Source organism: Aythya ferina (genome assembly GCF_964211825.1).
Source record: "Aythya ferina genome assembly, chromosome: 3".
NCBI classification, from domain to species: Eukaryota; Metazoa; Chordata; class Aves; order Anseriformes; family Anatidae; genus Aythya; species Aythya ferina.
Window position 1 is genome coordinate 94,959,312 of NC_140298.1, and position 27,283 is coordinate 94,986,594.

The 27,283-nt window shown below is 41.9% G+C and overlaps 1 protein-coding gene and 2 long non-coding RNA genes across 6 annotated transcripts in view; 2 read left to right on the forward strand and 1 right to left on the reverse strand.

The window, feature by feature from the left end:
* Positions 1-3,929: 3,929 nt before the first annotated feature.
* Positions 3,930-6,526, reverse strand: LOC311435208. Its single transcript, XR_014691996.1, has 2 exons — positions 6,405-6,526; positions 3,930-5,060 (listed from the first exon to the last, which is right to left on the reverse strand). It is a non-coding gene; the product is annotated as an uncharacterized lncRNA (long non-coding RNA).
* Positions 6,527-7,120: 594 nt separating this feature from the next.
* The window catches only part of GCLC (glutamate-cysteine ligase catalytic subunit), a 32,116-nt gene continuing 11,953 nt past the window's right edge, over positions 7,121-27,283 (forward strand). For 2 of the 4 annotated variants that reach the window (XM_084515970.1, XM_084515971.1), the window contains exons 1-7: positions 7,122-7,420; positions 19,132-19,244; positions 20,556-20,738; positions 22,818-22,931; positions 23,714-23,772; positions 23,866-24,002; positions 26,387-26,461. In XM_084515970.1, coding sequence (XP_084372096.1) covers positions 7,271-7,420; positions 19,132-19,244; positions 20,556-20,738; positions 22,818-22,931; positions 23,714-23,772; positions 23,866-24,002; positions 26,387-26,461 — 831 coding nt within the window. In that variant the 5' untranslated portion in view covers positions 7,122-7,270. Of the gene's footprint in view, positions 7,421-13,394; positions 13,732-19,131; positions 19,245-20,555; positions 20,739-22,817; positions 22,932-23,713; positions 23,773-23,865; positions 24,003-26,386; positions 26,462-27,283 lie in introns of all 4 variants that reach the window. The other 2 variants (XM_084515972.1, XM_084515973.1) reach the window with 2 other exon arrangements.
* Positions 11,155-12,154, forward strand: LOC311435210. Its single transcript, XR_014691997.1, has 3 exons — positions 11,155-11,283; positions 11,804-11,906; positions 12,021-12,154. It is a non-coding gene; the product is annotated as an uncharacterized lncRNA (long non-coding RNA).

Consider the following 27,283-nt stretch of genomic DNA (forward strand, 5'->3'; position numbering starts at 1 on the left):
ATTGACCACCCTCACCACAAATAAATCAACCATAACTGAAAACATAGTAAGAGAATTGAATAACTAAGGGAGACAGAGCTGCAACACACAAAAAGCTGCCAGGCAACGAACAGCTACACAAAGTGGGGAAAAATGACAGACCCTCTCTTGAGAAATTTGTGGTATTTCCAGCTTTGCAGATCTAATAATGTGACAGCTCAGTACATTGAGCTGGACCTGACCTGAATGTGAGTGGGTGCAGAAAAACTTGAGCTTCATGTTAGGTACCTACACAGCTCCCGGCTATCTGCTTTCCTGGCAAGGAGACCTGATTACAAGGGGATGCGTGAAGCTGCTGCCAGGACGGGGCAAGCTTGTTGTCCAGGTTGCTGCTGGGCAGAAGAACATGTCTCCAGGTGGAACGATGGAACCCAGGCCACCACCATGGCCTGCCCCAAGGCATGGGTACAGCATGGTCCTACAGCCATTTCACCCCTCTGGGGTGTACCTGGCGCAGCGGGCTCTGCTTTACTTTCCTGGTCTGGAAAATACTCAAGGCTGAAATATGGTGTTAAAACCCAGGTATAGGCTGTTACTTTTGCATCTTTCTTAGCAATTATGGTATTTTCCACTATGGACCGATATTTCATTCTTAGCTGCTAAACCTCTCCATATAAAATAAATATGCCACAATTTGGGAATGGCAGGAAAGAAAAAGCAGTTAGTTGTTAAAGAGAAAAATGTGATGTATTTATGCTACTTTTCAACTAACTTGTGAATGTTTCAACTAATACTCAACTAACGCTTGGGGTTTTTGTGGGTTGTTTTTGGCAGAAGCTGATTGTGGACTTGGGAGTTTTCAGTGTGCTTTCTTCCAATGCAAGAAAAGCACACAGACTGACAGTCCTACCTGTGGGAGGACCCCAAATAATGAAGGAATTCAGCTACTTTATTAAACTGCGCACGTCTGAATTCAGTCCTTTGGAAAACTGAGCTGTCAGCAGAGCCTTTGGAAGGACGTTGCACACAGCGTTTATTTCAGGTCATGACTCTATTGTTTTTCACATCTTTTGCCTAAAAAGGACTTTTGCCACTTCTGATATTCGTTGTGAATGAAATAACATGTTAAATAAAACAGCTTGGCATGCAGAGAGGACAAGAAGATAGTCAGTCTTCTGCTTTGTCACTGAGCACCTGGCATTCTTTTGTTCTACATCACACAGTTATTACTTACTAAGAAAGAAAAAGAAAACAACTAGGCCAGTCTTTGGAGAAACAAAGTTAAGATAGTCCTGTAACATAGACTCTCCAGCTTAGAAGATGCTGAAAACACGATAAACTGGGAAATAATTTGGAAGTTCTTACTTTTCTTGGAAACACTTCACATCTTGTGGGCATCGCCAAAGAAGACTCTTTTTAGGAGAGATTAGGACACAATGATGAGTGATTTTTTCAGAGAGGGAATCTCCAAGGGAACATATAGTGGCAGGAGGAAAGGTTCAACAGGGCTAAAAGATGAACAAGATGCAACAGGCATCACTAGACTAGACTGTTCTGAGAGGTAGCAGCTCAGCAGTTCGCACACAGAATAACTCACACACAATACAGTATCTGCTACAACCCCTACCAGCACTCACGGCCAGGTTAGATATGCCATATTTAATAAAGACACCCTAATTATGTGTTGCGCACAGTCACAGAAAAAGAACATGTGAGCTAGTAAGAAACTAGAAATTCAAGTTGTTTGCAAGAACAACAAGTTTGTTACAAAAAAAAAAAAAGTGATAAGTTTATGAAAAAAAACAGATAAAGATTATTTTGACATAAAAGCATGAAACTTTGAACGTTGAAATGCACGATTAATTTCCATTGAAGTGTATAAGTAAAAAACTCCAATTACTACAAAAAACTAGAAACCCACCACTCAGGCTCATGACAGAATTTAATCCTAGTACAGTAGGATTCCATACATCCAGTGAAGAACAAGAGGCTGAGAGCAAGAAAAAGAAAAGTTTAAAGCAATGCTGAGAAGTCACAACAGTGTCTTTCACACACGAATTGAGAAATTAGCTTAGAGAGGAATCAGCATTAAAATTTTCCTCACTGCAGAACAGGAAGACCTTCATTTGAAGATCCTTCACTTGAAGCTTTTCAGTGTTGTGACTCTCACCTTGCCTGAAACAGATTACTTAGTTCAAGTTACTAGTTGGAAGACTTTCTACATTGAGAAATAATTGCTTGAGCACAGGTCTCTCCAGTGCTTGATGAAATGCCTGGAGATCTCCTAGCTCGAAAGAAGGCAATTACCATATCTGCTGCTCACCTGAGTGACACAGGTGCACATTGTAAATTATAGACCTGAAAGCATAAATTTGCATCAAAAAAGACAATGATTTTTTTTTCCTACCAAAGATATTATTCTAAAACTCTGAAAGTGGATTGTTCCGGTTGAACCCTTCATTGCATTCACAGAATAACACGAGATTCAGAAATGTCAACTTGATAATCACTTTGAACAACGCTACTCTAAAAATTTTCTGATGATTCATGAAGAAAACCATGTGTTTCTTTGTTCCCTGTAATATCAGCCTCATCACAAGACATCTACTTTTTACTTGTTATGTCTAGTGACAGCTGGTAAAAAGAAGCATTCTGAGGGATGGTTCTTTGAGCAACCTGGTCCAGGGGGTGGCAACCCTGCCCATGGCAGGGGGTTGGAACTCAACTGAAGGTCCCTTCCAACCCAAACTAGTCTGTGATTCTATGACTGGTCTCACCCATGAGCATTTCATCTCTCCCTGTAGGTATATTCTTGAAGCGCCAAGCTACTTTGTTTAGATTACGTGGCAGCTGATTCAACAACTTAGCAGATACCCAAAAGATGAAGTGGGTTGTACTCTAGGGAGTTTCTAGGAAGACAGGAACATATAAACGCTAAGGCCAACTCCTCGCTATTGCACGTACCAGGCCATACATCCCCTTCCAACAACCTTATCATCTCCAACTTAAAAATTCATGGGCTGTTTTCCTCAACTACTTTAACTGGAAAACTCTTCCATATCTCTAATACCTAAATTTGTGTAGAATTTAGTTTTAGAATGCTTTTCTAATGGTTTTCAAGGCAAGGATAAGTAAGATCACTCATGATTTTGTAACTTCAGTACTTTTTTTTTTTTTTTTCTAACACAGGTGTTATGCTGCATCAATGCTATCATGCTATCATAAACAAGCACCTGAATCTCACCTGGAAGTGATTTTTCCATCTCTGGAAAAAAGATAAATATTTCCTTTTTACAACTGGATGCAATCAATTTGTGTTCCTTTTCATACAAGGCAAGGCTCCTCCATCAAGTTTCTGTTCTAAATCAGAGCAAGGAGAACAAAAAGGAACAGATGATATTTATTTAACGGGACATGTAATTTGATTAGAGCAATTCTAATTGCTTCATGTGAGCCCAAAGTAAAACAAACAAATTAAATATCAACAAATAAATAAATAAATAAATAAAACATTAAAAATGCACTAAAGTCACACTCCCTGGTCACATTTACCAAACAAATGGTAATTTGCTGTGCGGTCAGTAGATACAGTTTCGGGAACTGGGAATAGTCCCTAGCTGGGGCTGAAAAGCAGCTGCTCAAGAGACAAGGAACAAATAAAGTGGTTTGGCCCAGTTATAAAACAGATCTTCTTGGAGCAAAGGGAAGGCTTAAAGTGGAATTTGGACTGAGTCTGCCTTATAAAAATTCCATGTTGCTAAGTTTAGGTAAAGGATGTTTTTTTCAGGAGGAAGTATTTCTTCTCCATGAAATACTTTTCTAGCAAACAATTTATTTCAAAGATGAATCCAAAAGATTTTCCTTTGGACTGTCCAGCGAAAGCAGTCATGTCTTGGGGTTGGGGATGTTAGTTCTGAGCTAAACTCATCACACCATCTACAACAGTGGATGGCTGGAAAAGCTTTATTTTTTCATAGTATGTGCCCTGAAAGCAATTATACATCATATTAACTGTACTGGAAATAATTATACAACGTTATGGACATATGCAAATATTACACAATGCTTGTGTGTCTTGAAGTCATGTTTTATGCTATGCATAAATGAATACTTCTGCATGTGATGCCATCAGCATTAGAATAGCTTGTACTCCTCCTCCATGCCACAGTCCCCTACAAAGAAAAAAGGCTACATATACCCCAATGCTGCTGGAACACGTACTTTTAGAACTGAAGGAAAAAAGAGCTTCAGCTGAAGACAGTAAACACCTCATAAACAAAGCAGATTTGTCACACTGTTAGGCCAAAGATTACAATGTGAGAAAGGAGTTTACATTTTTATCAGTTTTACTGGTGCAGAAGGAAAGTATCTGGGTTTTCTGTTATAAACAGTGTACTAGCTTGATAGCTGATAAGGCGCACAAGAATGAGGGGAAAAAGAAAGTGGATAGTGATACTGAAATAACTCAAGAATTAGCATAACATAAATAACTGTGGAGAGACAGCCACTGAAAATGTGCTCTTGAATTTCAGGACGAAGAGTAGCATTAGCGGTCAGCTGAAGAGATGAAGACACTGCTTAATTGCACCCTGTATTATCATAAAGCTGACTGTAGTTTGGAAAATTTGTGTATGTTGCTGGAAACGTACAGAACAATTACAGTCAATAATACACAGCAGTGCACTCAAAGCACCTTGGGATCATAACAAATACCCAATTCTTTCACAGACTTCCCTCTCAGCAGCACAGTCCTCAGGTGCTCCATTTGAACCTTAAAGTTATGGAAAAAATAAGACCAGGTGGCAGCATGGTGGCACTGACATGTGAATCTTCATCCTTTGGTGCAATTGGCCTCAAACACACAGGGCAGTGCATAAAGTCTCTTTGTCCTCTCAGACCAAAAATAAAGTAGAAGTTGCCTTTCACATGAGGGATACTCCTCATCAGGCTTCTGTTGCCAATTGTAAGATTTTTTTACTTCCTATTTTTTCAGAAATGAGAAATTTGTGTTTTTTTTTTAGCTGAAGGAAAAGATTGTATTCTTTTCCTTCAAACTCAACAGGCCTTCTCCAGATCTGCAACTGTACCAGCAACAGAATTGTTTTCAAGTTAGAGATCAGCAATGAAAATCTTAGCCAAAACCATGAGTTTTAAAAAAGTCATAAAACTGGTGCATTAGAAATGAAACCTGAAATTGTAATTATAGTGGTCACAGCTGTTCTTGTTGTAATGGTTTTGCCAATGCTGCCCTTTTTATGCAAAGTTTAGTCATTAAAAAATAACCCAAGACACAAAACATTTTAAATTGAAGTGGGTTTACTTTACTGTTTTCTACTTTCCACTAATGCATTTTAGATTTATTACTTTAATGTGTTGGGAGCCTGTACTATCCTTGAGGTACCTCGTATCCTGGAATAAAGACAATTAGGCAATTTTTGTCGATAGTCATTCAGTTAATGAAATATCTAATAATATAATTAATCCATTAGTAGGCTGTACCACATTTTAAATATTCTACTAATCCTCAGACCTTTAACTATGCAATCCTACTGCATACCAGCCATGCTTTTCTCAAAGGCCTACGAAGAAATAGCTGTGTAAATAAAAGGAAAAACTAGGGCTCAGGCAGAATGAATTTCCCTTTGCAGACTTGCTTATAGCCCTCACTTTTTAATGGTACCCATAAAGGACACTCTTCTCAGAAGCAAGTCTTTCTCTTCATGTAACATTCCGTTCCTTTTTTCTGTCTCATCATTTAGAAAACACTCTCAATAACACTGATACAGCCCTTCTTCTATTTTGTATCAAATCTAAAATACCCAACATGACATTTCCCTCCTTCCTCTTTGCTGAGATGAATATTGTTCAGGTTCCCTTCAAGGCAGCTCTCAGATAATGAACTTATTTTTAGCCTCGTCATAGCCAGGCCTCTTCTTGGCACAAGAGGGTGCAGTCACAGCTCACTTGGGTGCTGCAGCCTGACCAGAAATGGCTTGGGAAGGTGAGGTGTCTGAGTCTCATTCAATCCATTCAAAACATCTGTATGCACTTTTTTCTTTTTTTTTTTTCTTTTCAGAGGTATGCTCTGATCTCTAAAAAATATGTAACAGCTTTCTGTACACTGTCCACATTTTAGGAGCTCTTAGTTGGGACACTGAGCTAGGACAGTTGGTAGCCCCTTTACCACAGAAGCATCCTTTTTCATCAGGAACATCAGCCTGGCCAAGGTGACACCCAGAAGATGTCTTCCTGCCTACACACAGCTCTACATTCCTGGCTGACCCCCCTTGCTCACATATCCAGGCTCACGGTGATGGCTGGATTTGGTACTGAGGAAGAAATTTTCCCCAGGCCCAGCTGTGCTAACATGTGCTGGCCATACTCCACTTTGCAGCCTGAGAAAAGCCCATTAACTGGAGGATCACCTGAATATACCATTATTTATCGCGTTCTCTGATACCGCAGACACAGGGAGCACAGAATATCCCGAGCTGGAAAGGACCCGCAAGGCTCATCGAGTCCAACTCCCGACTCCACACAGCACCATCTGAAAATCAGACCGTGCATCTGAGCATGTTAAGCGTGTAACAAGCTGGAATCTCATTCTAAATCTGAAATATATACATGTGTCTCAAGAGGAATCTCATTCTAAATCTGAAATATGTATGCGTGTATGTCTCAAGAGGACTCGAGTGCCTCACTGAGGCACTCACTGAGGCCACTTGGCTGTAGCATTAGGGACTATATTGACGAAGCGTGTCGGTGCAGAAGCTCACCCCTGCAGCAGGGGGTGGCCGTTCACCCATTTTTTGTCTTTTCGGCTTCCATTCGTGCCAGGCCCGGCCTGGCTGCTCTGCCTTCCCCCTGCCCCTAGCCACCCAGCCCCTCCACCTCCCTCACCCCCCCGCCGCCCACCCTCTAGCAGAGAGACCGCACGCACAAGCCTCGCTTCCAAACACCTTTAATCCCCCTCCAGACCAAACAACCGCAATTAACCCACCCCACCACCCCCCTCTGGCCCATCCGAGGCCCCAGCAGCAGCCGAGCCGTGGTACTCCGAGCAGCGGCAGCAGCAGCAGCAGCAGCACCACGCCCGGCCCGGCCCGGCATTGCGGGGCGGAGCGAGCGGCGCCAAGTGCTGAGTCACGGCCCGACGCCGCCATCACGTGTGGCGCCGGGCACGGGCTGGCCGCCGCCGCCGCTTCTTCTGCCGCTGCCCCTCGCCCCGCAGCCCTGCTCCTGTCCCCGTCCCCGGCCCTATCCCTGTCCCTGCCACCCTGCCCGGCCCGGCATGGGGCTGCTGTCGCAGGGCTCGCCGCTGAGCTGGGAGGAGACGCGGCGGCACGCCGAGCACGTGCGGAAGCACGGCATCCTGCAGTTCCTGCACATCTACCGCGCCCTGCGCGACCGCCACAAGGACGTCCTCAAGTGGGGCGACGAGGTGAGCGGCACCCCCTCCCTCCTTCCCTCCCTCCCTCCTTCCTTCCTTCATCCCCCCCGCCTTCCTCTTCCTCCCTGCCTCTTCCTCCGGCACCGCGCAGGTGCCGCGGGGGGGCCGCGGGGCTGTAAAACGCCGAAATAATGCGGGGGGGAGGGAGGGAAGAGCCGCGATTAACGCTGTTGTTGGCGTTATCGGAGCCGGGGAGGCTTGGCCTGTCGCGATAGAGCCTGGCGGGGAGAGCTGGGGCCTCGCTCGCTGCCCCCCGACATGCCCTGTCGCCGACATGCCCCGTCCCACCGACAGGCTGCGGGACATCAGCGGGGCACGCACCCGAGCCAAGGAGCCGCTCTCCAGAGGAGAAAGTGAGGTTTTGGGGGCTTTGCGCCATAAGAAGCTGCCCTGTGAGGGGAGTTGCGCTGTGGGGTGGCCGCTGCGTGCTGTAGGGTCTCGCAGCCGGCGCGGTGTGGGTTTGGGATCCTTCAGTACACAGCTGTGAAGTTGGGCTGACAGCCACGCACACACATGGGATCGGGAATAAAACCGGAGCTGACGGTGTCCCTGTGGCTCTGAGAGTTAGCTGGAGGGTTTCATCATGAAGCCCAGGTTGATCTGCAAGCAAGCTGGCTCGGCTCAGCTCCCCTCCTCTCCTTGGGGTTCCTGCTTCGAGGAGCCAAACCAGCCGAAAGCTGTGCCCCCATCCAGCTTTTTAGGCTGGCTTTTTTTCCTCGGCACAGCCTCCGCTGTTCCCCTGCGAGATCCAGCAAGTTAACGTAGGGAAAGTAACGGGAACTTGTGGAGGAAAGGGGCGAGTAAGAGTGCCCCTTGCAGCAGCAGCTCGTTGTTGGTGAGCCTGGCCGTATGGCAGGGCTGCACCCTGCAAACCTCATCCCAGCCGTGGCAGAGAGCTTACTGAAGCATTTCTGCACGGTAAAGCGTGGTGCTCTTTAACGAGACTCACGTTTTGTCCTGCCCGGGGTGATAGGGCGAAATTTTAGGGGCAGCATGATTTGCTGCCTGCCACACTACACGAGGAGCTTGGAGCCACGTTCAAAGCGACTGTGAACACTCAGAAGTTCGAGTAACTGGGCTCATAATCTACGCATTACTTTAGCAAATGATACTAATCTTAGGTGTGGCAATTTATCTTTATTCTGCCTTATTGTGCAATTTTTTATGTAACAGCGTTTAGGAGTGTATTAGCATAGCAGAGGCTTGTTGCCTGTCTGCTGCTCTGCGAGCACAGAAACATACCCCTCTCTACAACTTGCTCAGCTGTGCTGTAGGTAGTGGGGAAAACCGTAAACTCATTTTTCGTTTTTCTTGCAAATAGCTAGTTATTAGATAGCCACATTTATATGCCGCTTAGATGATTCAGCTGACTAGCTGGACAATTTTCATTAAAAAGCCTTCTGTGCCCTTCGACCTTCTTGTGTGTAGTCATAGCCCGAGGGTTTGCTCTTGTCTGAAAAACTCTTGAAGATAGAAATCAAGAATGAAGATGACAGGCCTCACATAATGGTAGCGATGAAATCAGGGTAAAGAAAATTACTTTTGTATTCCCAAGACGTTACTGAGACCAGGTTTGGCAAAAGGTACCTTGTTTTACTTTGTTTTTAATGACTGTTAGGAGGAAAACCCAACTTTCATCATGCCTGCTGAGTTTGTCTTCTACTGTAATGTCATTATTTTAAAGATTGTCTAGCTAGTGCCCTTGTAATGCCTTGTAGTAGGAGAACCAAGGGGTTTACCAAAACAATCCTGTTTTCTGGGGGGGTCTCTATGTTTTGGACTGTTTTCTATAACCACAAAGTTCTTGCAACAGTTCTTTGTGTTTTTTATAAAAAAGCCACAAGTGTAGCACAGAATAAGACTTGCTTAAAAAATCTTCCTAAAGGTCTCTTTGAACCCACGTTTGCAGGTGAAGGTCCTCTGCCTCTTAATCATCCTTCTGCCTCATTTAGTTTCAGACTGATCGTTGGCCTCCCTCTTTATGCTTGGCTTCTCCTGGCTGTGGGAAATACAAAATACTGGGCTATTTTATTATCCCTCATCAAACCCCACCTAGCTATCCATGCCTTAATGCCCACGAAAGTTGGGCAGCAAATAGGTCTGCCAGTACTGTTGCACATTTTCCTCGTGTTTCCATCTTTGTTTCCCACACAGCAGTGTCTGCTCATCTGTGGGTTTCCAGAGTAAGGAGTCATTAGATTGTCTTTTAATTTTTTTTTTTCCTCATGCAGCAAATGAAAAAAAAAATTTAAACCTTTTCAGGGCTCTGTTTTACAAGTCCAGCAGAGGTAGCAGGTACTACGTAAAACAACTAGTTGGGGATGCTTGGCGGATGTTAGTGGTACCTTTTATGGTAAAAACTGTTTTGTTTGGAGCTTTTGAGAGTAAGGCAAAGTTTATGCTGTTGCTTTCCAGCTTTTCTGCTGAAAAACTGGCTCGGGTGCTCGTGCACAGCAAACCTCCTGTGCTGCACAGCACCTCGTGTCTGCTGATTGCATTCCTGCAGCTGACGGATGTTGCTTAAATTTCCCTTTGCAGCTTAATGCGGATGCTGGGATCAGGCAAGTGGAATGGGAGGCTCTCGGCTAACTCAGCTCCATCCTTTGTGCTGTATGCGCACGTGAGTCTGCAAGGACATCAATGTGCACATGTGCAGGCACACACACGAATACATGTATGGGATGCTTTAAGTTTTTCTACTCTGTTTAACTGCTAAAAGGGACAGGTTGACTGCTCTGCAGGCTGAGTCCCTGTCTGGACTGGGCAGAAGAGTTGGAAAAGAGAAGTTGAAGGGAGCAAATACTGTAGAGAGGAAGGGAGAGCTGCTTCGGCTTGTGGAAGTGTTGAGAAAAATATGCTAGAGGGAGATCCCCTCAGAAGGAGGGTTGTAGAAAGCAAGCATGGGCAGAACATGGCTTTATTTGAAAGTGTATGTGGATTAAAGGGCAATCTGACTTGCCCGGCCTTGTTCAGTGCAGTTGGACGTAATGACCCTGCTGTGGCATGGGGCTGGCTACTGCCAGCGCTGGGGCACGGAGCATAACAGGCATCTTCAGCTTGTAGAGAGCTGTTGTCTTCGTGGAAAATTAAGGTGAAGTTTGGCCATCTTTAAAATGGGTTTGATGCTGAATTCCATGAGGCATCGTGAAAAATGTGCCACTGCTGCTTGCAAGCTGAAATCTTCCTGACTTTTTTTCTTTTTTTCTTTCTGCATTTGTTTCTTTCTCAGTCCTTTCTTTTATGTTCTTTTGATCTGTACTCTTTCCTTATCTTTCTTCTTACTTTTGATTTACTCTGCTCCTTGTTCATTAGTTTTTTTTTTAATTATACCGTGTGATGGATTAGAAAAAAATGACCACTTGCTGCTCAGCACTTCCTAATGCAAGCAGCAAAGCAGCCTTTCTCAGACGCTGCAAGAAGAGAAACCAAAGGCCTCTTACCACAGTGACCCACACGTATTCCTCCTGGTCAGACAATCTTTAAAGTTTTCTCCTTTTTCCTAAGGAAAGCCTGGGCTGTGAGAAGAGCTCCTTTTCCTTCTGAATGATATTTTTCCCAGGGACCTAGCTACAGCATTAACGTCTTGCTGTTGTTCACAGCCTGTATGTGTTTTTCAGGGCAGCAACAGCAGTGTTCAGTGACACTGCATCACAGCCCGTGGATTTTCAGACTGGTGAAATACTTGTTGCCACTGAAGGACGTGGTGTGGGGTTCAGACGCACACACACTGAGGCTCCTGTTTGATGTCTGTTACTCCTGTAAATCCAGGAGCAGTCCAGGGTGTTCTTAACAGTGATGAATCTAGCTCACCTACTGCAGGAAATAAGTACAGCTCCTGTCCCTAAAACACACAGGTGAAGTTTTGGCTACTAAAAGACAATAAAGAGGCCTAGAGAGAGACACACTTGCTCAAAAGTGAATGCAAAGAGGAATTCAGGTGGAGACAAGAAAAGACACTGACTGTTCAAAGGAACAGGTTCAGAGAGCATCACGGTGTGCAGGAAAAGCATTCAGCTTCTCTCATTTTACAAAAAATTTGGGTAAGCTAGTGGAGCAGAAAAGCAGCAGATGTCCTTTTAAGATAATTACTTTACGAAGTCTGGGTGTCCTGTGGAATAGGATGCCAAATGATAGCTTTAAAGCTAAGGTGGACACTTAGGTGGATGACAAGCATACAGTTTATCATGTTTTTTATTCAAAACATTTTTTTTTATATCCACATGCTGGAAGATATATGTCCATAGCCACTTAGATAATAGTATATATATTGTTTTACATTGAGCCCTTGTCACTTTAAGGCAATGGCTTCTGGTCTCCCCCCTCCCCCAGCAAAATTCCCCCCACGGAATACATTTTTCAATTTCTTTCATGCAGAAATTCCCCGCGATGGCCCCCTGCCAGATGCGGCCTGTCTGGATGCCTCTGGATGGTGGCTGTCCTACCCAATGTGCCCACCGCGTGAGGAAGGGCAGCACTTGTGAGCCATTTGGTTATCCCTCATGTGCCTGCCTGATCACACTTCGAGCTTTGACTAGATAAAGGGAGGCTGACATTGTTTGTTTACAAATAATTTGTGCTTCCTTTATTTTAGAACAAGCAGCAGGTGCGGCTACAATGGATGTGTCGGCTGATAGTTGTTGTACTACATCTCTGCCCTGCCTTAGTCCTGTGGGAAATACCTAAAGGGAACTGAACCTAAAGCCTCCAGCTCTCAAAACATGCATGAAGTGATGACCTCTTTTTAGTGGTTGTATTTATGGAAATTACTAACTTCTAAGCATGGGTTTCTATTAAGTTTCTTTATACCTGGTATTGCTAGAGTGGCCTGTCCTGGGCTTAAAACTGCTCAGACTGCAAAAAAGGGGAGCAAACAAACAGGAAGAAAACTGCAAAATACTTAATATCCACAAGTCTAGGGCCATTATGCTGAAGAAAACATAGAAGTTTAGATTTAGAGAGAAAACATCTGAGAAGTTTAGCTCCAGAGCAACAGGAAGGGGCTGGGATTTGGGAAGCTGTCCCTGACTACTAAAAACAAAAATAAAAAAAATTTGTACATCGTGATATTTTCTTTACCCCACGCTGATAGGAAAGCAAAAGCAATTCTCAACTCAAATCCTAGCAGATGAAAATGCAGATATATCTATAGGTCCTTTGCCTTACCTCTTTTCCAGTCCTTGTTTCTGCTCATGGTATGCTTCTGCTTTTACTTTTCTTCTATAAACTACTCTCTATTCGTTTGGAATTGCTTTCATAAAGTTTATTAGTGTAATCCTACTGGTATTGGGCTGAACTAGACTGAATGTTGCAGCAAATAGAAAAAGCATCCCACTGTAAACTAAAGCTAATTTTGCAATTCATGGAAAACATTTTGGAAGGGTTTTTAATCGCTTATTTTCCGTAAACAAACTGTAATTTGTCATAAATAGTGACCAAGCCCTGTGATATGCATTGATATCCTCCTCTGCAATCGCGGATCTCAATAAGAGGAATTTTAATTATCCGCTGGTTGTATTTCAGATAGAGAAATACTCTGTTCACAGTGAACTTCCTGCCTTTTGTGGATGTCAAATGAATTGTTATAATCTTGTCATGGAGTTACTGTCTATTGCTTCAGCATAATTTCGCTTTTGCCACGGGACTTCCTCTTCGTGCTGTGCAGATGCATTGTTTTAGTTAATAGTGTTAGAAAAGCTGAGTAGGAAGGATGAGTACAGGAAGGATTTTTTTGTTTTTATTTTTTTCTCTCTTTGTGATGCAAGAGGAAACTTGGAAGCTTGCAACGTCTTGCTTCACAGTTGGAGAAATGGTTTGCTGTTAGTCTATTAAAACATCTAGCTTGTGTGGATTAGAAAATAGTTGTGCCGAAAACACTTGTGCCTTTTTGTCTTAAATCTAAAATTCTGTGAGTGCCATAAATTTGCTCTTGCTACAGAAATCTAAACGTTATCCTAATCTTTTACAGTCTTACCTCAGATATGACGCAGTGCAGCGGTCAAAGAGGAGGCACCTTGTTCTCTAATGTGCCACATCTTGTTCTGGAGACGCATGCAAAGAGTTATGACCTCTAAATTTAGTTTTCAATAACCCAGCTTCCTGGTTTGTGGTATGTGCAGCGCAGGACATCCTCTAGTTGCGTTCTATCACATGCAAAAGAAGAAAATCTGCAGCCCTGATGTCGGCAAGCGGGAGGGCAGTGGGCAGCAGCACTTCATGGGGGCTGCTTGGGTTGCCTGGGATGAGGAGTGCTGCATCCTCTTCTGTATCTGTGGTCATCTTAGTGTGGTATGAAAGTACTTCAGGTTTGTATAAACTCAGTGTAATGAACATTGGTTATGCTGTTTGTTTTTTTTTGTTGTTATTGTTACTGGTTTTTAGTGCACAATTTCTGTAGGTTGGTTTCATGGAGAGCTGCAGACTGCTTTGGTTATTGGATTAGCCACTTTGAGTCTGCTTGATCAAAATTAAGCATTTCAGAAAATAAGTTTGAGTAGCAGATTTAAAAAAAAAAAAAAAGAAGTTTTACAACATAAAATAGCCATTGTAATCCCATGAACACGGGAGTGCTCTGCATTGTGCCAGTGAGCAGTTTGGAGATTTGCTGATGAGAAATGGGGAAGATAGCTTCTGCTGTGATCCCAGAGTTGTTTTCCTCCTAAGTTCACTCCCTCGGGGGTTAGGCTGCCCTTTGTGGGCCAGTAAACCTTTCATTAAAGGTGCATCATGATCTGGTTATTACTGTGGCTCCACGTTTTATGACAGCAGTGGTGAGAAAATAGCTGTGTTTAAAAAAACTCTACATATATTGCAAATACGCATGCTTACGGAAGAACCTACTTTTTGCACTTTAGCACTGAATACTTGTGGTAGAGGTCTTTTGATGAGCAGTCAGGTTATTAAAACTTTATTCTTCTGTAGGCTGTTATTTTAATGATATGTGGCATGTTAATGATGCATTAACTGACCAATAAATGTATCAGGAATTATGTTTTCTTGCTATGATGTAGTTTAATAACTGGTGAAATGAGTTTTGTTTTATTTGAGGCTCTTGAGAGGAAAGGTTGCCTTTTTATTTATTGTGTACGTAAATATGTGAGGCGTACTACGTGAGGAGATGTGAATTAAATGTTCTAGTGGCTTCTGGGAATAGTTAGCAAAAGCCAAGAAAAGTCAGGAAAACCTTAGATCTTTCTTAAAAGCTCCAGGCCAGGGGTGAAGTATGCATAAAGAGAGCTGGCATTATAAGGTGACTCCAGCAATTGCTCCAGATCCTTGTGGCAGTGGCTGCCCAGTGAAGGCACTGCTAGGGAAGAAAGCATCACTAAGATTTTATTCTAGGAAGAAGGGTCGGCTGTGAGTCATCCAGGACTCTGCTGTGTCTCCAGTGACTCATTTGTGATCAGGTCTAGCCGGAGGCAGGCGATCAGAAGCCCAGGTAAAAGGTGAGTGCACAGGGCTGATCTTCCCAGGAGGATGGACAGGGCAGAGAGCATGCAAACTTGCCCACTTTCCTCTCAAAAGCAGCTCCTTTTCAGGTAAGTCTTTTTGACACATCTTCCTCTGGTTTAGAATCTCAGCCTGCTCAGCACCTCATGTCTGACCTTACCGAGCTGCGAGACCAAATTCCTACTTCTGTATTTACATACAGATGTGCCTCATGGCAAATAGTTGGTATGCTAAAAGCACCTGAGTAACTACACTCTGGAGCAAAGGCTTTTGCCCAAATGTTAGCCAGGCTTTGTTCCTGGTGTACCTGGCATAACGGTGTTAGTTGTGTGCTGGGAGGGGAGCTGATACTGGGAAACTGGCTGCTGCCCAGGTGTGTATTTGGACAATGATACCCTGTGGGACTTGCATCAGCTTAAGTCCTCCTCAGCTCGTAGCGTTGCTGCTGCTGAAGAGTTGCTGGACGGGTGTTTCTTCAGGCTTAAGTAGCGAGTTCTCTGCAGGAAGAATACATGCAATTATGGTCAAATAAAACTCCATGAACTCTAGCACTCAAACACAGCTTTAGACATGCTCGCCCATTTTCAGAGGACTATTAGCTTTCATGTTGCTGCCGGGCAAGTCCAGTAACAACTATTTGGCTTCGTGTGGGGAGAGTGGTTTGGCTCTTCCCCAGTTGAGGGTGATTCAAGGTCTTGTTTGCAGTCATATTTACAGAAGCAGCATTAAGAATTTTGAAAGCCTGACATTTCTCCAGTAGCCAGCTATGAGAAGTAATCCTGACAAATGAAGCAAGGCTATTCTAGGTACTGTCCTGACAGCGAGCTGCTGGTGAAGGCCTCCCTCTTAGAAGACAAGGCCATGGAGTGAAACTGATGTGGAAATATTCTGTAGTTGCAGTATCCTGCAGGTTAGTAGTTGAAGGAAGCTGGTAAAGAACAGGTTTTTTTTTTGGCTCAGAGGTAGACCTGTTGCACTTGAATATTATTAATTTTGTATGTAGAATTTATTTGCCATTTGAATGCATTTAACTTTTTCCTAGGCTTGTTGTATATGTGGAGGGATTTACAGCTTTCACTTCACAATCTTCTCGGCCAAGCTCTTGTCCCTCTCCTGGTGAGGTGTCCACCACACTTCTGTGAGCTGGACAGACTCTTGCTGTTCGGAGGGTTTAGGCCACTGAAACCATGTTGTACACCCCTCTCTGCAGGAGGGAGCCAAGTGGCAGGCTTTTTTCTCCTCATGCATCATGTTCTAGCCGGAGAAGAGTGACGTCTAGGGTTTGGTTTGCTTTGGGACAAGAGCCCCAGCTAGACACAAGGATCCATGGTGTCTGCCTTCCTTACAGTGGCAAGGTGTGCTTCCCTTGCAGATAAACTAGTTAAAAACAGGGAGAAAAGTGAACTATAAAGGAGTCTGGCAAAACGATGAATTACAAAGGCTGGGTGAAGCCCCACACACTTGGCTTTCAGAGTCAAAGCTCTCATGGGCATACTGATGCTTTCAGCTAGGCCGCAGCTCTCTGAACTTCACTGTGGATAAAAAACATGTGCAAAGTCTGTAAACGAAGAGCTGAAGTTAAATGTAAAAATGTGTGAACTGTGAATTTGTTTCCCTTTTTCTAGCTGGAGGCTAAATCTTTTGATGAGCTTAAATTAAATTCTTCAAGGATGCCCATTCAGTCGGTCCCTCTGTTGGCAAGATACTCTGTGGGTTACTCGGAATCGTTGGCAGCTGTCTGAAGCTTTCTTCTTTTCTCATTAAAATTAATGGCAGATCTTCTGTGTGTGAAGACAACTTTGAAGGTTTAGTCAAATGTTTCCAGAGGCAAGAGTAGCAGTTGTTTCTAAAGCTGTTTGCATAAATGAAATATATTCACTACAGCACTCAGATCATGAAACGTTTTGGTTTCTTTCTTGTTGCCTTCTTGGCTTAATGCTTCTTTACATTCTTTTGGCTAATTTTCTTTTGTGGAACTTTTAAGCTGTATATAATACAGCTTATAGAGAAGTACAGTGGTCACTCTACCAGCTTGTTGTAATTAGATTTGGAGAGGGATTACTGAGATAGGAGGCTAATCACAGGAACATAAATTAGAATAGTGGACAAGTGTTGGCCTTTGGTGTCTCTCAAACACAGCTGCAATTACTCTGCCATGTTTCTGCTTTCAGTCCATCCTGAAGGCACCACAAGGACTGTGTGGTGGGATGCCAAGAGGGCAGCAGGCTCAATATATCCTGTCACACGTCTGTCTTTATAACTTGGAGAACTGCAGTTATGTACCTCCACTAGTTCGAGCTGGGTCTGAGCAAGGATAAGTTGGCTGAAGCTTTTCCAAAGCAGGAAGAGATGTGGTAGGAAAACCAGAAGGTGTGAAAAAAGTCCTTTTATATCCCCACTAATCACAGGTCAAGCGTCACTTGAGAGTGAGAGACTGGTACTCAGTAATAACTAAATCAGTGCTCGAGTGCGTTCTGGTTGACTGTTGTCTGCAGTTATCTCGAGTAGATTGTTGTGGCACAATACACACAAACCACAAAACATGCTGCACAAAGAAATAGCGTCTTGCACGGAAACTAGAAATCATTTTTCTTTAGGGGATTAAGATTTGATCTTAAAAAATACTGAGAACATGCATAATTGCTCAATGAGTCCCTGCAGGATTTGTCTAATCAGATTCTGTAGAATTACAAACATTCTCGGGTAATGCTGTTTCAGATTTAATCACAAATCCCAACAGAGGATTACATTCATTGTCACTGCGGCTAGCAACAGCTCTTCTGTGAATGCCAAAGTAACCAAAGACTGGGAAGCCCACAAATCCACTTACAGTGTGCTGGAAAGCACCGCACAAGCTTTCCTGTGCTTTGGCAGCCCGTTTTCCTATACTCACAGACTTCTGTACAAAAAGAAGTTGCTGCCAGCTTGGACCCAGCAGCTCCAAAATCTGTGTCGTGGTGAGTCTGAGCCTCTGGCATCGAAGCAGCTGAGTTCAGTAAGTACTGCTGGATGGCATCCTACACAAAGTCAGAAAACATGACTGAATAGCACAGCACAAAGACTGATAAATTCTAGCAGTGGATTTACAGTTCACAACTCGAGCTTGATGTTTACATTAGATTAGTCGTGAAAGTCGTGGAAGCAGGGGTTTGAGAGCTGCAAACAGAAAGCATTGTGTATCACTGCTGGGCCAGCCAGGAGTTCTCACAGCCCTTGTGATGCATTTCCATGTATGATTTCTGATTTTACTTGGCAGGCAAAGCATCCCCTTCCAAATATGTGTCAGGAAATAGTTATATCAGTAAGTACAGAAGGGTTATAATGTCCAGGTGACTGTCAGGTGGTGCTCTAAAAGGCCTTAAGGGAGTTTTGATAGCAAGTATGCATCGAGATTAGAAGGTTTGAAGTGTGGGTGTTCCGGGTCTGATGGCTTTCAGGTAATCTCTGTTGGGCAAAAACCATTTCCTTCGGATCTGGAGCACAGCACTGGCACCGCTTTCTTTAGCGGCTTCTTGGGTCGAGTTCTCCACCGGTGTGGTGCCAGGAGCAGGTGGAGGTGACAGCCCTGGGGATGTGGAGGGGCAGAGGCCTGGAGCAAGGTGCTGTGGGGTCAGGAAGGCAGGCCGTGGGGCAGGGAGGCAAGAAGGGCCGTGGAAGCAAGGCTGAACCAAGAAACGGTGGAAGCGCCTGTGCTCTACCAAGAGCTGGAGTGTATTCATGGCAGGGCTGGTGCCGTTCGTTACAACCCTGGGCTTTCTGTGCTGTAATTGAGGCTCTGTGGCTGTAGGCTTTATAGCTCCAACAAGTGGCTGATGTAAATGGACATCCTGTTTTTAAGTGAGGGTTGATCTTTTTTATTTTATTTTATTTTAGTCAGCTGTAGACTGTAACCCATGGGATGACAGAGGCACGCTTGTGGTTAATAGTTTGCATGGTTTAGCAAATAATGCCAATAATGGAGGCAAATGCAAATTCAGAATCTCTGAAGTGAGCACAGTTAAAAACTGAGGATTTTCAAATCAGATTTCAAGGAATTTTCGGTTCTTCATTCAAGATGAAATGAGCAAGCAGCTGTCTTCTTCAGTATTGTTTACCACATTCGTAGTTAGCTATGGTTTTAAGCCTCTCTAGAGGTGAAGTCCAGTCTGACGTCTGTCATCCCTTTATAGCTGATACTTAAATTCATGCGCCAATGAATTTGTGTGTGAAGAAAATCCCATCCTTTAACTGGTTGTTCTGTTTTTATTATTTACAAGGTGGAGTATATGCTAGTAAAATTTGACCATGAGAATAAGAAAGTACGCTTACTGCTGTGTGGCGAAGAAGTTCTTCAGACGCTGCAAGACAAGGGGGAGAAGATAAACCCCAAGTGAGTAGCTGTTTCCTGTTACTTTTTCTTCTTCCCATTATGATACTGTACAGAATTTTGTACAATTAACTTTCAAGTCTGCTCTTTGTAAAACCATAAACCACCGGTACCAATATTTGCAGATTAAACTGGGGTGCAGGAAGTGAGAGGCTCTGAGCGCACCTGCAGGCAGTCCGTGCACCTTTCATGTTATGCCTTGTGAAAATGAAGGGTGTAATGGTGAGCCCACAGAAGCTGCAGTTTCAGTATTTGTTTTGTCCTGCTCTGGTTTTGTGTCTGTGTGTACTCAGTAATTGTATACCAGACCTTCCTTCCCTGCTGAAGTGTATGTGTGCACTGAGCCATGCATCCCTGGCTACAGGAGTGAATGAGGTCTGTAAGAGAGCTGCTATCTGTAGGAACACTGTCCTATTTTTGGCAGAAGGCTGGGCGTAAGATGGCAGGGCAGTTCCTCCCCATCCTCTCCTGTGGAGTTTGCAGTAATAAGTGGATCATATCCCTACTTCAGCTAGCCAGGAAACTGCAAATTCCCTTCTAATTCATGGCACCAGATGTATTTTTCCAAAGCAGAGGAATGAGACCAGAGATACTGAAGTGTTTTGGCTGAAGAGAGCCAGAAGCTTAAAGGAAGTTGGAGAAACTGCTGTGGTGATAAAAGGCCTTTGTTCCCTGAGCCTGTCTGCTCCTTGCTAGGAACGCCTGGTATCCAGCAAGGCTTTCCTATTTTTCTTCCAGGCTAGAGGAGCTGTTGAAAGCCTACAAGAAGCAATTTCTCTTCTTTTAAGACTTTGTGCCTCAAACTATTCATGTACAGAGGAGTGTAGGGACAATGCTGCTCTGCCTTTGTGCTCCATGGAGGTGGGGTGGCTTGTCAGGAAAGAAAGATGCTTTTCAGGGGTTAATGGTGTGCTTAAACTTCATTTCATTTCTTAGCCCAATAAATTTGTGAAATCTGACCAGGTTTCCACAGGCAGTAGGAATAAGAAATGGAGCATAATTTGTGTGGCTTTTTCTGTAGCGTGTTACAACCCCAAGAAACAAAGTTTGAGACAGACACTGAAGCTGTCAGCCCAGGCAGTTTCTGCTTACTACATTATACAACAGTTCTAGTGGAAAAACTGTACCTTAATTTCTCTCAACTGTCTCCAAGTGATTCCATCCATTTGAAGGTACATCGTACCACTCTACTCCACCAAATAATCAGCTTTAGGAGGTTTTTCTTACAAGTTGCCTTTGTCTGAAATTTATACTGATAACCTATCTTTTTTGAAGTTGCATAAATACTTAAATAATGCTATTTATTTACTAAAGCCACCCAACGCTCTGGCGACCAGAATATGGAAGCTATATGATTGAAGGGACACCTGGGCAGCCATATGGAGGAACCATGTCTGAATTCAACACTGTACAAGACAACATGAGGAAAAGGAGGCAAGAGGCTGCCTCTGTGCTGAAAGAAAATGAGGCCGTTTGCACTGTGACATCTTTTCCAAGGTGAGATTGTTGTTTGATAAGTGTAACACCGTCTCCTTATTCTCCATATATGCTTTTTCTCTTTTACTGTATAGCTAAACAGTACAATGAAACTGAGCAAAATATGACTCCACTAAAGTAGTTAATGTTCCAGTCATGTTTTCTATTTTTTTTTATTGCTGTGAGACAGAAATAAATCTGCACCTTTTATATTTTTAAGCTTCTAATCTATGATGGTTTTGCAGTACGAGAGAGAACCTGATTATTCATAACAAAGTATAGTATGCAGAGTAGCCTGCAATCTTGAATAGATATGGTAAAGGTTTCCATTTACCGATTTTCCAAGCTTTGATCTTTATAAATAGCAGTTCTATAAAACTTGGCTAACCTGATCTATTTTTTAATACTACATATTCACTGAAGCACATGCATACTTCCTTTTATTACTTTGAACACAGTAGAAAAGAAATGTGATTACCTTTACAAAATGGAGATGTAAAGCTTCTATAGTCCTGTATTTATTGAATCTAGAAAGGAATGCACCTCTCCTGAGGTCATATCATCCTTACGAAGGGTAGATTTCATCTTATTGTAAGGAGACTCTTGAAAAAGTACATTCAGGATGTTCTTCATTGCCTAGGAGAAACTGAACTTTGTGACTTTCAAACATAATTCTGAGGGGGGATTTAATGTGTTCATTTGAACTAGCCTGGTCAGTCAAACGAATGAAGATAATTATGCTTAAAATAATTCAAAAAAAAAATCTGCAATAAACAGAAGCATTTGGCCTTACTGGCTGGTTTCTTGTGTAGTACAGAATGCCCTGAATTGTTGCCGAGAGCATGAACAGTACAAAATGTGATTTAGCAGTGAAAATCAGGTACCAAAATACCTCATGTATTCTACCCTGAGGTCTCTCTATTGATTAAACTATGCTTCTTCTTTATGGGAACTAGACTAGATATGTCTATAGTAATGAGCGCTTTTTTAAACTCCTATAGTAAGCAGTTTTTAGTGTGTTGCAGAATTGCATTTTTGCCCTGCAACCTTACAAAAAGATTACTCCAATAAATTTTGTATAAAAGATTTCACATCCAGTCTCACAAGGACTAAAGAGATACAGATAAATAGTTTTTACATGACTGTGGAAACAGTACATTAGACTTCATTCAGTAGAAGCTGGCAAATAATATGTACAGTCTGCATATGACTTATCTTTGGAATGATTCATAGTTTCATCCCTCAGAGATTGTTCTCCCTAGGCTGTGTAGGGAGAACATATTTCTTATTTCTGCCTTTAACTGTTTTGCCATTCAAATCCGTGTTTGTTGGAGTCTTGCTAACTTACTTTTCCAGGATTTTTTTTCCTGTTGTTACATCCTCCAAGGCTCCAAAGAGGAGGGTTTTATTTTGATTTTCTTGCTCATATCTCAGCATTTTATGCCTTATAGGTGTAACTTTTTGTTACTTCCTAGGTTTCTCCCATTAGGGGGTTCTTCAAAGTTCCAAAATCACAAATTGCTATGACATTTGCTTGTGTGTAACACATGAAACTACCTCTAATTATTAGTTAGGTACGTCCTTTTAACAGAGGTGGTTTGTTGGGGGCAGAACTGGGTAAACTACATATGTCAGAAATTGAATGTTAACCAGCAGCGTGTAGAGAAACTGAGGCACTGAATGCCAGTGTGTGTCACTATTAATGACAGGTACTAATGCCCTAAAAATATGTGAGCTTACTCTGTATAATGCTGTGAAGTTTCCTAATTTGGCCACTGAAAAGGTCTGCATTTAGTGTTCAGAGATGAAGTAATATATTTTAAAAAATAAGTCTGTTTTAACTACAACAGAAGCCAGCTGTTGACAAGCACTGACCTTTTTATGGTAACTCTTTCTGGCAATTCCAGATGGGTAGGTAACAGTCTTGAAAAGCACTTTAGAAGTAATCAGACTTAGATTCAGGTTTTTAAAAATCCTTTTTTTTTTTTTTTTTTTTTTTTTTCCTTTGTATACTGAGATCCTAATCTTAGGTCATCTGACCCTTTTAAAATCACAGCCTGTATTCCTTACAACTTGGACTCTCATTGTTGTGTTATATAGGTTAGGGTGTCCTGGATTTACGGTGCCAGAATATAAGCCAACGCCAGTAGAAGGAGGAGCTTCAAAATCTCTCTTCTTTCCAGATGAAGCCATCAATAAACATCCTAGGTTTAGGTAAGAGCATTTCAGGAGTCTGAATGAGAAACTGAACTTTTTTTTTCTGTGCTGTAATATTATAGGAATACCTGCAATAGAGAACTACTTGGCTAGCTGCTGCACATGTCCCAAGGACTTGGACAGAGATGGTTGTGATGGTGTATTTTCTGTCAAAGTGACATAAAGTAAACTGTTAAGCTCAAATAACTTTATATAGTAGTTCATGCCATTATGGGGCAAAAGGTGTTGATTATGCTACTGCAAAATTGTTTCCAGTTTGAAATCCCATGATTAACCACTTTGTTCACAGTTAATCTAGCTCTTATTCAGGTATGTCACAGTCCATTTTATTCCATAAACATCTCGGTGTCCTGAACTTACGCAAGTTACTCTGGAATGGAGCATGAGTGTTGTACTACTTGCATGCTACTTGTATACTACTATACTACTACTTGTGTAGTTCAAGAGGAGCTTTGATTATAAGGATAGGACTTAGGAGAAACAAAATCATTCTGTTTAAAAACTAAGCAATGCCTTTTCACTCACCCTTGTATTCTTCGGGTCAGTAGCCTATTGCTTCTGCCTATTAAGTTCCTCTAAGTGGGTTTGACTTCACTGAAGAAAAATTCAGTGCTGTCTGTTATAGACTATTGTAAACCAGGGAAAGAAGGGTCCTGAAGGAAAATGCCTAAAACCAATAGGAAGCTGATATTCTGAAATCATGAAAATTAATGAGGAATTAACTCTGAAACTATTTTCATAAAGATAAACCTTTGGATATTGAATTCTTCTTGTTCTAGTACACTGACAAGAAATATCCGGCACCGAAGAGGAGAGAAGGTTGTCATAAATGTACCAAGTGAGTAAATCCAATGTATCTTTTATTCTTTTTCCCAAAAAAAATGTTCAGTCTGTTACTCTGAATTACTGAGTACCTGTGTTTTCCATCCAGTATTTAAAGATAAGAACACACCATCACCATTTATCGAAACATTTCCCAACGATGATGGAGAAGCAGCAAAAGCAGCTAAACCAGACTATATCTATATGGATGCTATGGGTTTTGGAATGGGCAACTGCTGTCTTCAGGTAAAATGCATCTGCTTTTGAGATGTAACTGAATGTTGTCTTCCCTAAACTGTTCCTTTTTTTTTTTTTTTTTTTTTAAATATTTGCCTTATGTCTAATCACTCTAGCTTAATGTAGTTTGTGTTTTCAGTGTGGCAAAAAGGGAAATCTAGGTTTATTTTCTGTTAATTTTCAAATGGAATTGGAGGCTTTACTTAAAAGGATTTGCTCAAACTAGTCACATCCCATTCACTTGATCAAGTACCTTCTGTTGGAACTCCAGCATTTTTCAGGTGTGAAAGATCTTCCACTGACTTCTTTCTTCAGGCATGACCAAAGGGCACAGTGGGAATGAAAACAATCTATATAGCACAAATGCGTGGGTTTTTTGGTTATTCATTTTGATCTTTTTTTTTTTTTTTTTTTTGCTTTTCCCAATTCTTAGAACAACAAAAACAAAGTGACAAGAAGTTATTGGAACATCTTTAAAAAAATAAGTAGCTCTGTTCTGTGTAGTTTCATTTTCTTTACAAGCTATGTTAACTCCTGTGTACGCATTCCTCATTCATACATATTTTTAACTACCTACTGAGAGGCCTCCTTCTTACTGCTTGGACCATGAAATCCATGTGGGTAACTGTTTTCTCTCACAGTATACTGGAAGACATTCTGGTTCTTCTTTGCCCCTGTTAATGCATGCCCTATTTTTATTGTTTTCATTCATTTGCCTGAGTTCAGGTACCTTTAGTTTAAATCCTGGTGTTGTATATTGGGAGTGCTTTAATTCTTTTAGTATCTTTTGTTGTTGTGTTTTATATTTCTTAATTATTGCTATAATTTCTCTATCACAGTAACCCAGTGCTAGGGGATGACGGCTTAGGTAGCAGCAATGTGTGCAACTGTCAATAAAATCTGCCTGTTGCCACCATTAACTTCGAAGCAGAGTGAGGAAGAGCCTAGTGTTAAGTCCCTAGGGAAAGGAAATTCTCCAAGCTCCTCTTGTTTCACAGCACTGCCAGAAATAACCACATTCCAAACAAGTCTCTTTGAGATTAAGAAAGTTTAAAAGGTGCATAGATAAAATGTTTTTGACTACAGCTAAATAAGGTTTCCTGTCCATTTGGGTAAACTAGGGAGAATAAGTAGTAAAGTGTAAAAACAGGCAATATTATACACATTTTATTAAGCTTGATACAGCCTGTTTTATACCATCTCTTTTTATTATTTAAGACCAACAATAGCAATGCAGCCTTAACTTGCAGTCATTGTACGAGATTATTCTAAAATTAGGAATTTAATATATTTTTAAACACTGTTTTACTATTAACCATCCTTAAAATCAATGGTTGAATTCAAATTCAGTACTCTTGTTACCATCAAAGGGAGAATGGAGAAAAAGCTGGTAGGCTCTGTAAGCAGCTGCTTACATATTAACTGTTAATTCTTAATTGCCAACTAGAAGAAAAACATGTGTTCCCCACTTATTTTTTGGAGTTTGTACTATGCAGACTTCCTTTTGTCTTTTTCTCACTACACACCTAGGCTGTGACTTGGCTGAAGGAGTTTTCAAGGTCAGAAATGTCCTGATCGGATCAGTTGGGATCATATGCAGTGATGGTGCAATTCTTGCCAGATGGGGAGAAAGATGATGTCCCCTGCGAGTGTCTAGGCAAAGTGCTGTGCTTCTGCCCTTATTCAGGCTTCATGTGCCAAGCTCAGGAGGTTTTGGATATGGATTTGGATTTTTTTTGAAGCTTACTTGCAGATGAGGAGGACTTTAGTTTCAGATTAAGAATAATGTGTATGGTTTTGGAGACTGTAGATGAGGAAAATCTGTGCTGAGATTGTGTTTGCTGCCCTGAGCAAATTTCACCAAAAGTCACTAAGAAATCATAGCTTCCCAGGGGCTTATGTGTGGTAGAGCTTCCTTATCATTAATAGTTTATGCAAATAATGCTTCATTTTGTTGTATCCTGGTCTCTAATACAGGCAAAACTGTATTCTTTAAAAACTATAACATATATATTACAGTAGACACACAAATATTTATTTTTCTCAATTGCAGGATCAAACAGAGGCATGTTGAAATTAAGACAGCTCTTTAAAAGAGGACTAGCTGTCACATAAAATAAATGTTGCATGTGCAACAGTTTGGCTGTTGTTTTAAATGAGTAGGCTCCTGGCTTGTTTCCTGAATGCACATTATCAGCCCGTGTGTATTGTAAATGTTAACTCAGTTTTCTTTGGTTCTGGCAAGTATTTATGTATCTGGTGTCACAGCCTAAGTGCTGCGGTATAAAATGCTTTAGTACACATGGGAAGTGTGGGGAAAGAACCTTGTAACATAAATGCTGCTGGTAGATTATAAAAATTGTTATAACAACTGTCCTTCCTCTCTCTATCAGGTGACATTCCAGGCTTGCAGCATTTCTGAAGCGAGGTATCTCTATGATCAGCTAGCCACAATCTGTCCCATTGTGGTGAGTAATGCACTTCTGTCACATCAGATATTTGTTATGTGCAAGCCACTACGTGTGAAAAATAAAATCAGAATTAAGAGCTTAAATACTAGCAACAAATTTAATACTCTGGGGAAAGCATTGGTGTCTCTTACTATGTTGTCACATTAACAGTATGGTTTATTTAACGATGAAATATGTTTAATGCATCTGAGCTATCACTTTGGATTGCATGTGTATTTGTGTGTTACAGTCTTCCTTAAAGAAAAGTGTGATACCACAAAGCAGAAGATGTCTGTTTCTCCACCTCTACCCTGCTTCCTACATGCACAAGACTTCAGTTGCATTACTTTTGAAACAAATTTTGGAGAATCTTCCATGGAAACTTGTTAAAATCGCTCCTTAAACAATTTTCAAAAATTTTAGCTTTGGTCTCATATAATAGATTGACCTTCTGTCCCTTTTGTAAACATGTGGAAATGGGTGTTACAAAGTTTTGCCCTGTTCAGGAAGAACTCCTGCTCTCAGTGAGGTATATTCCAGCTCTGTTGCTAAGATGCCTGGCCGATAAGCTAAACAGAAATAAAATGTTTGCCAAGTGAACTCCCAGGGATTAAAGGAGTGTGCAAGCACAATCCTTGCTGATTTTTTTCCTACGCAATTGCTTCTACCTGTATCAACTTTCTGTTCCTTAAATGCTCATCTGTAGAGGTAGTGCATTTGGAAAGCATAAGCTGTTGTGTCAGTAATACTGACCTTTCGTCTAGGCATTTTATGGAGATAACAATTGAGAGACTGTGATCTGGGCTTCATTTATGTGCCAAACTGTATTGTGTACTTCAG